The 12,564-nt window shown below is 41.5% G+C and overlaps 1 protein-coding gene across 2 annotated transcripts in view; it reads right to left on the reverse strand.

The window, feature by feature from the left end:
• LOC147688905 (peroxisomal carnitine O-octanoyltransferase-like) overlaps positions 1-12,564 on the reverse strand; it is a 553,955-nt gene that overhangs the window by 11,964 nt on the left and 529,427 nt on the right. For both annotated transcript variants that reach the window (XM_086941801.1, XM_086941802.1), the window contains 3 exons: positions 8,458-8,536; positions 8,270-8,363; positions 1,021-1,140 (listed from right to left, as the gene is read on the reverse strand). In XM_086941801.1, the coding sequence (XP_086797927.1) occupies positions 1,021-1,140; positions 8,270-8,363; positions 8,458-8,536 (293 nt within the window). The remainder of the gene's footprint in view (positions 1-1,020; positions 1,141-8,269; positions 8,364-8,457; positions 8,537-12,564) is intronic.

A 12,564-nucleotide genomic window follows, 5' to 3' on the forward strand; every position in this document is an offset into this window, starting at 1 on the left:
AATTAATAATTAATTAACAATTAATTTTAAATAAATACCAATAAATAAATTAACATATTTAATTAATTATATTAAAATTACTTCCCACCCTATTCCCCTATAAACCCCCAACCCGCTACAGAAAATAAATTACTAAAATTAACATATTTATCAATTAATCAATTAAAATTAATTACCAAAATAGTTTAATTAATTACCAATTAATAATTAATTAACAATTAATTCTAAATAAATACCAATAAATAAATTAACATATTTAATTAATTATAATTAAATTACTTCCCACACTATTCCCCTATAAACCCACAACCTGATGCAGAAAATAAAATACTAAAATTAACATATTTATCAATTAATCAATTAAAATTGATTACCAATTATATTTTAATGAATTACCAATTAATAATTAATTAACAATTAATTCTATATAAATACCAATAAATAAAATAACATATTTAATTATTATAATTAAATTACTTCCCACCCTATTCCCCTATAAACCCACAACCCGCTACAGAATTATATTACACAAAAATTAAAAATTATTATTAACTTACCTTAAATTCGATATTTTTGTTGTCTATATTATGTCTAGTAGATATTATGTCCATTCTATATTTTTGATTCGATATTATGTCCATTCTATTTGATATTAAAATGTTCTAGTCTATATTATGGTAGTCTATATTATGTCTAGTCGATATTTTGTCTATTCTATATTTTTTACACGATATTATGTCTAGTCGATAATTAAAAGTCGATATTTTGTCTCTATACCGTTTTGAATCGATACATTTAAAGACCGCCACTAATCGTGTGCTAGTTCCAAAACCTATACAACTATTCTGAATTACTAAATACTATTTACTGAATACTCTACAATGTCTCCCCTTAGGCTGGTGGGAGGTAGGGGCATACTCACTTTAATGAAAATAAATTACAGTTCAGTCTACACAGTGTCACGATCACAAGGTGCTAAGCTACTTAATTAGGTTATCAAACATTGAAAATGTGTCTTACCTGTCATCCGTAATTCGATAAAACACCCCATAGCCATCGTGAATCATGGGAACAGCAGCTCCAAGAACAGTGGTATAGCCAAGCGGACTAGTTGAAAGGACAAAGTTACCCCCTCCTCCGCTGCAAAACAAAATTAAGATATGGCCTTTAGTAAACTCCAAATAATGTAAGGAAATTAGATGATTTGTTCAGTATTGCAACTCAGTCAAACCTATTATACCATTGTTAAACGTCAATGAAAATGGCAGAATTAGGTTAAAAAAAATGAATAGGCTGTAAACCTTCAAATGATAATACAAAACAAGTATTGGCAATGCCAATAAGTCTCCTCTATGTAGGTGGTTGTGGCTAACAGGGGTAGTGAACGCATGTACATGTATGTATACTGACACATCAGACATTTTTCATTTCTCAGTGTAACCTGGGGGGCAGCTATGTTAGATCAAGTAATATGAAAAGTAAACAAGAGTTGGAGCTATTGACGTTGTAAATGACAAAGTCCTTTCCCATGTTTTTTGGTTTGGAGTGGAGTGGATGTGTGTGGTGTGGAGTGGAATTATGTGGGTTAATTTTGAATTGTTAGTTGTGGGATGTAATTGTGTGGAGTTGATTTGTGTAGTGGAATTATGTGACAAGGTAGATAGATAGGGATGAGAGCTGCTCAGAATTGAAAGACAGGAAGACAGAGAGGGGTTGGTAGTTTGTGCATGAAGTTGTGAATGAACTCCAGACAGAGGACCAGAAACTTTGTGAGAAAGAGAGAAGAAGGGGAAAGCAGGCAGCACACGCATAAAGAGGAGCACCTGTCTATGCAGAAGGCACCCCAAGAATAGGAGGAGAGCGTGGATTGATAAAAGGAAACCTTGAAAAGTCACAGGAAAGAAACTGTGCTTGAAGACCTGAAGTCAACCACATGAGAGAGGTGGAAAAAGTGTGTGAGAGGGAAAGGGGTGAGAGAGAGTGCGATAAAGAGGGACTGGTTGCTCTTCCCAAAGAAACTTTATTAACCTTAAAGTCAGATGTTCAGAGAGACAATGACCACCCGCCAGCTGATGGCAGGGCGTCAAGGATGGGGTTTGGACCGAGAGAGATAAGATAGGCTGGAGAAAGAATATGGAAAGGGGTTTAAAAATAAGATTAGGAATGGATAGGATCAGGAAAGGCATGGAGGAGAAAAATGATAGTACCAGATAGTACTAGTGAGTAGAATTTAAAGAAGTAAATATACAAGGCATCACACGAGTAGGCTTGTGAGGTATGCCATGAGTGTTTGTTGGCAGGTTTTGGCCAGTGTTATAGGCTAGTGTGAACAAAGCAGTTGTATTTAGAGCTGTAAAACATCAACTCAACCAAGCTTAGGCATTCCTGCGTTCACTACAGGTGTCAGCCGCTGCTGAGCACAAATAGGATGAGCTCAACCTGCTGGTCTCTCCCGAGCAGCAACAGAAAGGGGCATCTTCTGGAAGAGGGGTGTGTTTCATTGGTGACAAAAGCGGAAGCCCAGAAGTGCTGTGGAGATACTCTAGGAGAGTGAACGACTTGCTAAAAGGAGGGACCAGGAAGACAAATTACCCACTGGCAAGCAAGACATTTTAAAATACAACCGTTTAGACAAATGAAGAGCATTGGGAGGTGTTCAAGTCCACAAAGTACATACAACAGGTTATCTTTCCAGTGCAAGCGCTGCCTAGGCTCGACCTAAAAACGAGATTGGTGTGTTCAAACCAGGCTGCTGTGGTTTGAATGTCGTAACGAATGGGGGTCTGTAGTTTAAAACCTTGCCCTTCTTGAGCTACCGATGCATCTGGGAGTATGTATCGAAGCTGCATACACACATGGTCTGGGCAACTTAATGCAGGCGAGAAGGTGTTTTGGGAAAGCAAGTGGAGTCCGGGCGTAGTAGAGCATAGGAAGGGATGCCAGTTTGTTTAGTGTTTACTTAAACGGTTTCTACTATAATAACACACGTCACCTAGATAGAAACATGGCAACTGGAAGTATGCCATAAGGGAGGGCCAAATTGTGCAACAGGAGCGACAAAATTATGTAGAAAGAAAAAACTAATTATGCGGCACCATCTTTGACAGTACTATTATGATATTTTACCATTTCAATACCTACTAAAACTGTCCGGGCATAGTTGCACCTTATCCGTACCAATTTTAAGAGCTGAATTCAGCAATCAGCAACTAAAAGGTCACCAGTTCATCTTCGTAGAGAGTGTGACACTGCATGGAACCACATTTTGCCGCTGCTGTTTTAGTTACTTTTGATCCGATTGGGCTAGAAACTATTTTTATAAGTGAAATATACCAACTATGCAGCAGATGATGATGGATTATGTTGCAAATTCAGAAATTATGCCAAAAATGCATTGGCCCAGATCTCGTTAAACTATATTATGTCACTGAAACTGAGCCTCTGGCTTTTGAGTGGGCTGCTCACATTTAAGAGATAATAAAGAAGGGCTGTCAAAGCCAGTTGTTTTTGCTTCGTTTTTTTTGTCTTTTAAATCAATGCAGCTAGCACACACATACCACAGGCAGCGTCAGCAATGCAGGCAGATCAAGCCTTGCCAGCACAGAAAACGGATAAGGCAGATTGCAGAAGCAACACTGTAAAGTTATACCATACACAAGAATAGATCCAACAGAGGTAGTGGCTGTGTGTGCTTTCACAAATACACACATAATAGGCACAGCATGCTATACAGCAGTGTAATCTTACTTTACAAATGCACTACAGTCACATGGCAGCAGCTTTATGCACTTGAACATATCCCCAGCATGTGCAGCAACACTGTGTACTATCCTCCTATATGCAGGGAAGGTAAAGCACAGACAAGAGCCGCAGCAAACACAGATTGTCTCTCACACCAAACAAGTACAGCATGTGTGGCAGAAATGTAAGTTTCTCCCAGTGTCAGTAACAGTGTGTAATATGGTGTTATTATGTTGTTCAAGAGTGCTTTGAGTGAGCGTTTCAAGGATGAGTGATGTATGTTGTGGTCTATTACTTAGTATGTGTGTTTTGAGTGAGGCATCCTGTTATGATTATGATGGTGTTAATGTGACAGGATGTTTGAAAGTGTATCGATCACAGATTGATCCATAGGTCCAAAACGTAAACAAAACTATTTTACAATCATAATTATCATGACATCAGGACCCTACTGGACAATGGCGACAACACGGCCCTGGTGGGTGTGACTGGAACCCTAAAAAACCGGGTTGAATACCCTGTCTACCTTTACATCGAGTTCCCAAACAAATAATCACTAAAACACCCCTCAGAATCTAAGTTGGAGGACCAGTTTTGTCTGTTGACGTCTTGGGTTTAGGGTTAGAGATTTATTAATAAGCTTTCACACATACTCATCCTGAGTGTATGGACAGATCATCTCATGTTTGAATGTTTTATGTCCTCTGAACTGCTACAGAAGAGACTAGTGACTAGTGATTTTGATTTATAGGACTGAAATTTGAGTACTAATGAAAGCAGTGGACCCCATACATCTGAATCATACCAACGATCGGTGCTCTAGGGTAAATAAAATCCAGCAGCATCTACTTTGTATTATTTTTAACTACACCAGGTTCACCCAAACTAAAGGGATGCTAGGATAGCCTCAGGGTATTTATTTATTTAAAAAGTTTATATAGCATCTGAATTACCCCCGAAGAGGTATCTCTGCACTTGCGAACCTACCGGAGGTAGCTGGCACTAATAAATAGACTATAACAGGGGAGTTTTCAATGCCTTTCTAAACTGAAGATGGTATGGGCATTGCCTCAGTGACATGGGGAGCTGATTACAGTACCGGGGGGCCAAGTACGAGAAAGACTGTCCTTGATTTCTTAATCCGGAAATCCTTAAGGAGGGATTTGGAACCGGGACGGAGATCCCTGAGGGGAGTGTATTGGGAGAATTTCTCCGCTAGATAGACTGGACTATTCCCAAACACCGCCTTATGAACGATACAGCAAAACTTGAACTTTATTCGTTTTCGCACTGGAAGCCAGTGAAGCTGTTGGAGAAGTGGGGGGGAAGCCGATCTATAAGGTGCATTAAACACCAGATGAGCCGCTGTATTCTGGACTACCTGTAAACGGTCCAGCGAGGACTCATTAGCCCAGACCAATAAGGCATTACAATAATCTAGTCTACTCAGTACCAACGTCTGGATGAGAGTTTTCCGTGTGGGGTCTGGGAGAAAAGGGAAAACTCATCTCAGCAGACTTAGCACTTGAAGGCAGGAGCCAACTGTGTGGGTCACATGTTCCCTCATGGTCAAGGCCTGCTCAATGCCAACACCTAGATTTTTTACTGATGTCTTTGGGGCGGGGAGTCACCTAGCCTCCTGGCCACTATTCTGGTGTTCACAGCAATGAAGCTGCTCCAAAAAGCAAAATCTCGGTCATTTCGACATTTAATAGTAAAAAGTTGCTCTGCATCCATAGGGATATTGCTAGCATGGCGGAAGAAGAGATGGCTTGGACAGTAAGGGAGGATTTGTTAAATTAGAAGGTTAGCTGGGTGTCATCCACATATGAAATGGGCATGAACCCATGCCTCCTCAGAAGGTCGGCCTAGGGAGCAACATAGATATTAAATAGGGTGGGACTTAAACAAGAATCCTCGGGCACTTCCTTGATCAGCTCCTTAATCTTCCATCGAAAAGGTCCAAGGTTAACTGTCTGGGAACGATTGGAGAGGAAGCTTGTCAGCCACCGCAAGGCCTCTCACAGCTTCCTCCAGTATCCTGAGCAAAATCTGATGGTTGACTGTGTCAAATGCGGCAGAGAGATCTAACAGCACCAGCAGAGTGGAGTGGCCTCTATCTAGTGCTAGCCTGATATTGTCCGTTACAGCCACCAGTGCTGTCTCTGTGCTATGCTTAGGCCTAAAGCCTGCTTGAGAGGAATCTAGGCTGCCTGAAGATTCAATATGGTCTGACAGGTGTTTATTAATATGCTTTACCATTTTCTTGCTCAGGAGAGCTAGGGAGAAGACTGGTCGTAAGTTGGAAAGATCTTCCATAGAGGCCTTGGTGTTTTTGCGGAGTGGGAGGACCTGTTCCGCCTTCCATTCAAGTGTAAGATGCCCCTCCTTCAATGCCGCATTCAGAAGGGAACAAATAGGAGCAGAAAGTTGTTTTGCAAGGCTGGAGGAGATTTTTGCAGGTTTAACATCGAGAGGTGAGCCCGATTTCACGGTGAGTAATAGTTTTTCCACATCCTCGCCAGTCAGGAGGGGGAAGCTCGTCAGTGGCTTCCACTTGAAGCAGGGGGAGTAGGCATGGGTCATATCAACCAACTGCGTGCTACCAGCTGTGATGATCTTGTTATAAATTAGATCAATTTTCTGTACAAAATAATCTGCTTAGTATCACAGAAGGCTTGAGATGGGGTTTCTTCCAAATCACAGGCTTTAGGGTTCGTGAAAGATTTAAGAATCTGGAATAGAACTTTAAGGGCATTCCCTGCCTGGTCTAACTGTTGGGCGATAATGGAGGTGACTTGGAAGGCCCACTGGTATGCGTTGACTAGATTGAGAACTGGGATAGTCCACAATTTAGTGGCCTTCCCACAACAGCGTTCACCCCCTGTTGGCCCCTGCCCATGTGATAACATTTGTTTACAAAGCACTATGCACTTTCTTTTGTTTTGTCAACTGTATAAATACTTGCAGATTGCTTATCTTAAACCTGTGTTTGTAAAGTTTGGAGTTAGGACTGTAAAAGACTCCATGAGATTGCTTTTTAACCTTCACCACCCTGTTTTTACACAGCTACCTTCCTTTTAAAATCAATTAATGCTAGGAACAGTATGCAGTTTTAACTATTATTAATTTATCTGTATAGTTTGCGTTAGTATGGCTACCGCTTTTTTAACTGTATTTTGTATGTTGTGCTTATATGGACTTGTTTCTTGTTCCGAATAAAGCTTGATGGATTTCCGAGTCATTTTTATGTTTTTATGGTATTGAGCAAGAGCTGTCCTATATTTCTCTTTATCAATACTGTGATGGGACCATCACCACCGCCTCTCCAAGTTCTTACAATGGCCTTTTTCCTTTTGAAGCTCAGATGTAAACTAAGTTACTTGAACTTGCCTGGGCTTGCAGGACAGTGTTTTTAGAGGGGCAAGTTGATCAATGGCTAATCTAGCCAAGGCGTTAAAGTGGGCTAGTCCCTCCTCAACATTCTTAGGTTCTCTATCCCCTGACAATGGAAAATCAGCTGCGAAAGCATCCGGGGTGATTTTGTGCCATTGCCTAAAAGTGCATTTAGAATCTGGGCCAGTTTTCGCCTGTCCTCTAGGTCCCTGGACTCGAAAGTCAATACGTCCATGGTCTAACCAACTAGGTGGCCATGGGGTATCACATGTCATGTGAGGCGAATTAGTGAAAATTATGTCCAGTGTATGTCCAGCTACATTGGTTGGACGTCATTGATTTTAGTTAAATTTAGCGCAGCAAGGTCAGCCAAGAGAGACGCCGCCTCAACATTCTACAAGCACTCACTATGTACATTAAAATCTCCAAGTAGTAGACAATTCGTAGTGGAAATAACATGAGGTGCTATCAGTTCTACCAGCTAAAGCGAGAAGTGAGCAAAGGGGCCCAGGGGTCGGTAGACTAGAGCTCCCTTCCAGCTATATTGTGTGGTTAGATTTATCCGAAAGACTAACATATCAATCTTATCGTTACAGAGTTGCTCCAAAATGGTGACTGTAATCCTATCATTGTAGACTATGGCAATCCCGCTGCCCCCTTTAGGCAGTCTATCTAGCCTTTGAATCCTAAAGCCTTTGAATCCTATAGCCTTATGGGAGTGCTACAGTAATTTCAGGAGTGGAGCCGGTACCTTTGAATCCCCTACACCAAGCATAATCAAAGTACTCCCATTCACTGAGATTGAGCCAAATGGCGCTATTTAGCATAACAGAATTAGACCCTATGATATAGTATGCCTCTAATAGAGTGGGTTCAGGTCCTTTTAACACAATAGGTGGGTATCTGATAGTTGTAGTCTTGAACATCTCACACAACTACTTTAGTACGTAGGTTTGGGACACCTTAGTTTTATATAATTGAGTCGGAGGCTCTGTCCACAGACCATTATCTCTCTCCTCATCTCACATTTGGTGAAGTGTTGTAAAGATTTACACCATTCTTAACATTTCCTCCCATTTGCTCAAGAGACATATTACAAAATATGCTTGTGTAATATAACAACAACAGTCACCTTTTTGAGAATGCGGGGTCAGTGAACAACTCTGGCATAGGTAGTCCTTCTTCTTTTGCAATAAGTTGCAGTCCGAAAAGATGACGATCGAAACCTGTAAAAAATAGCCATACATAGTTGGTACACAATCAAATGGCAGTACAAGGAGAAAAAATAAGTTGAAATCATGTCTATAAAAAGTGGCCTACCTTTCCCATTTTGACAGTCCTTCATTAATTTGTTGTTCTTTACAAATGCTCTTAACAACAGTTGCTGATGTTCCTTTAGCTGTAGAGAACAGATTGGACACACATCATTAAAACGCAATCTTTTATCAATGTCTAAAATCACTGATACCTGTAAAGACGTGTGCTGGTCTGAAACAATGCTTTTTCAATCATTGTTACCCATAAGTTGTTCTGGTCCTGCACCCTTGGCAAGCAACACTCAACTTCATGGAGTTGCTGACATGCCATTTTGCTTTCTCTGCAACTCAGCCTGCCACCTTCCCTCTCATCATCAGGTCTCCCGGGCAGAGCAAGAACTTTTATGTTCCTTGCCACCTCACCCATCCAATAACCCCACAACATCTTCTAGGATGACTTCAACCTACCAGACAACACAAGCTCTCCTCCCCCCAAAAAAATTAGACTCCCTCTTCAACCTCATCATCACACTCAAAGGGGTACAACAACCAACGCACTCCAAAGGCCACATCCTGAACCTTGTCTCCTCAACATCACCAACAATCCAATGCAAGCCACCCATATGCATTGACTGGACCAATCTCTTGGCTATTTTGATATCCCTCTCTCTGCTCAGCATCCTTCAAACAAAACAAGATCAACACAAAAGAGAAGACAGAATCTTCAGATTATTTAAATAATCCACCATAGAGACCATGATGGTCACCTCTAACGCTATTGAATCCATGTCTGACACCAACATCCTTCTTAACAACTTCAATACTTTAAAAAAATGTATGTGAACATCCATGTCTCACTTTCAACAAACAAGTGTAAGCCAAACCATCAGTACCCTAGCACTCAAAAGGCCTTACTGACAATAAACAATCCATTCACAGCCAGTAAAGAAAATGGAAGAAAATCAAATCCCCATGGCCTTATGATACTGAAGTCTCTCAGCGCAACCAACAGACAGCTCCTCACATCAGCCTAACAAATTACTATACCAACACCATCAATGAAGCCACCAACGGAAGCAGAATGCTCAAGACAATCAAGCACAGCATCAACACAGTGCCAAACCAACAGCACATGATAAACACCAAGCGTGCTTCATCTCTTATGTCCACATCTTCCCGTAGAGTTCGAGAGGGTCAGCCTTCAAATTCCTTTCTCTCACAGATCTTGCTGACATATTCAACTCCCTCAGAGTCACTTCTTATGAAGATGATGCCTTTCTGTCATCTTTCATCAATGCTCCCTCACCCCTACTCACCACTTTCAATGTCTGCCTTACTAAAGGCATGTTACCAAAAGCACTGACAACAGGCCAGATCCTCCCAATCCTAAAAAAAAACAACACAAAACCCTGATGACCTCGCCAACTACCGCCCATTACTCACCTAACATTCCTTGGCAAGATTAATGAAGGCATAGTCCATGTTCAGCTCCAAGATTACAATAATGCTAACCATCTCATGTACAATCAACAGTCTGGCTTTTGATCGCACTGCAGCACAGAGACCACTACTCTACATATCATAGACAAATCCCTCCTGACCACAGATGAAGGTGACTCTTGCCTCCTCATATTGCTGGACCACTCCGTTGCCTTTAATACATTTGACAATACTATTCAAGTAATTTTGGAGTCTTGAATAGGATTCATCAACAATGTCCTTCAGTGACTATCCTCCTAACTTTTCTACATCACTTTGTTCACATGGGCATCTGCAAGCCTCAAGAATATCACTATCACCTACAGAGTCCCCCAGGGTTTCATATTGTCCTGTAACCTTCAACTCTACATGGAGTGGCTTGGTGTTCTACTCATAAATAGTAACATAGAGATTCCCCAATGTGCAAATGATAATCAATGCTATTTGAAGGTCTGTGCTTCAGATATTCAACGTCTGAAACACCACATCACATCCATCAGATCTGTATGTTCAGTGCCGACCCGAAGCTCAACTCAACTCAATCAAGACATAATCACTGTTATGTGCCAAGAAAAACAAACAAGAAATAGTAAAAACCTGTCTCAGTGACATGAACCTTAATAGCTTCAAACCCAAACGTTTACCGAATTCCAAGTCACTGGGATCCACCCTGGATAGCAACCTTGCCCTCAAGGAACACAATGCAAAAACACAAAGACAGCTTGATATTAGCTCTCTCTTCTAAAGAAAATGAAACAGTTCCTTCCTGAAAGGGACTTCAGAACTGTGTTCTAGCACTCATACTAGTGTATCTGTATGGTGGTAATGTTCTGCTTAACTGGCCCACAAATTCCACACTAGCACCCTTTATGGCACGCTACAAACCACAGCATGTCTAATCCAAGGCCTGAAGAAATATTGTCACATGACAACATCCTAAATGAACTCCATTGGCTCCCCTTGCCAGTCAGCACCATCTTCAAACCTGGCTGTATCATTTATAAAGACATAACAACCAGAACAAGAAGTGTAAAAACGAAAAAACACAAGACAGCAGGCCTTTCCTATTTATGCAACCAGGTTCTATAACAACATTCCCATATCCATCAGGACCGTGGTAATGCTGCTCCAATTTATGAAACAGTTGACAGCACATCTGTTTAAACACTACATCAACTGCATTAAACATTCAAACCTCACCAACTCTCCTATCACTTCTTGGCTCCATGCTTGTGTTTGACCTTTTGCAGCGCTCTGCTGACATTTGGCTAGATTTGGGATATAGAAATACCACATGCATACAACACATGAAAACATTAGCACGTGGAAGTTTTCTTCCAATCTCAATCAATCATTGAATGCAATGTTACCCCTGGCTTTGGCCTGGGAGACAAGTTGTGCTACGTCAATGAATGATGGGCGGAATTGACCAAGATTATGCAACAAATTAATGTAACAAGTAAACAATTAATTTATTTGTCTGGGGGTTTGTGTGAGAGGAAATAGATGACATAAAACCAAATACCAAGAACAGAAGGGGTGTTTTCTTCTAGCAGTTTAACATTTTGAGCCCTTGGTATTAAATGTGTGTAATATTGAAGATTCAATAATGACGATTTTCTGGCATTAGATGATATAGCTGATGGGGGCGTGGCTTAGCGCCTATTAACCCCTTGAGTGCATATGACGGAACCACGCCATAACGAGTCACCGGCAGCGTGTGCTCATGACGGCGTGGTTCTGTCATGTCGCTCCGCCCACGCGGCACTAATTCCCCACCTGTGCGGGCGGATTAATGAGCGGGCGGGATCATGACGGAACCACGCCGTCATGAGCACACGCCGCCTGTGACTCATGACGGCGTGGAGCCATCATGAGCACTGAAGCGCCGCGCTCACCCACTAGCCCCCCGTGCCACGGCGGAATTTGCGCTGAGGCAAAGGGGTTAAAGATGGCGGTAGGAGCTCCGTCACAGTCGTAAGGTATTTTTCATCACATACCTACAATTTTGTCACCAGGCTGCTGCTTTTAACTTCCATATGAAGCAGAATATTCCTGGAACACAACAACTTTCACAGGTAACAGCTTAATGGGCTCTTCATCATCTTCACTGAAATGAATGCTCTCCGGTGCAAAAGCTCCAGCTGCGCCCACCATCTTATCTCCACATATGAGGTATTTTTAAACTGCGCACACATTGTGCTTTGGTACTAATGGCATAACCTTTTAAACCTGCATCCCTCATAAATCTTTCTACTGTTCTGTGTGCTTTGTGGGAAGTTTCACTTTATTTGAATTTATCTCTTCAAGTTAACATTTCTATTTTCTGAAGCAGCCTTGTGTGACTGTTTTAACCACATTTTAACTGCAGCTCATTTGGGGATAATTCCCTATACAGCTTCCCCTTATTTTATCATTTATATTTATGTATGGAGAAAACACAATGACGTGCGGCGCTCATACGTGGGGTTAGATTCCCCGCTGTGCTGAGCGTTCTGAGAAACAGGCTCGTCATGAGCACAGCGCCACCATGCAGCGTGATTAGCTGAGCTCGTCACAAGCACCGTGGCGCAGTGCGCGACCCCCCCTACCCCCAGCGCCACGGGGGAATTAGCCCCGCGGCGAAGGGGCTAATGAAACATATTAAACCCTTGGAACAATCCTACTTCATTTCATAAACTTAATTCGGTTT

Source organism: Lissotriton vulgaris, chromosome 10, assembly GCF_964263255.1.
Source record: "Lissotriton vulgaris chromosome 10, aLisVul1.2, whole genome shotgun sequence".
Lineage (NCBI taxonomy): Eukaryota > Metazoa > Chordata > Amphibia > Caudata > Salamandridae > Lissotriton > Lissotriton vulgaris.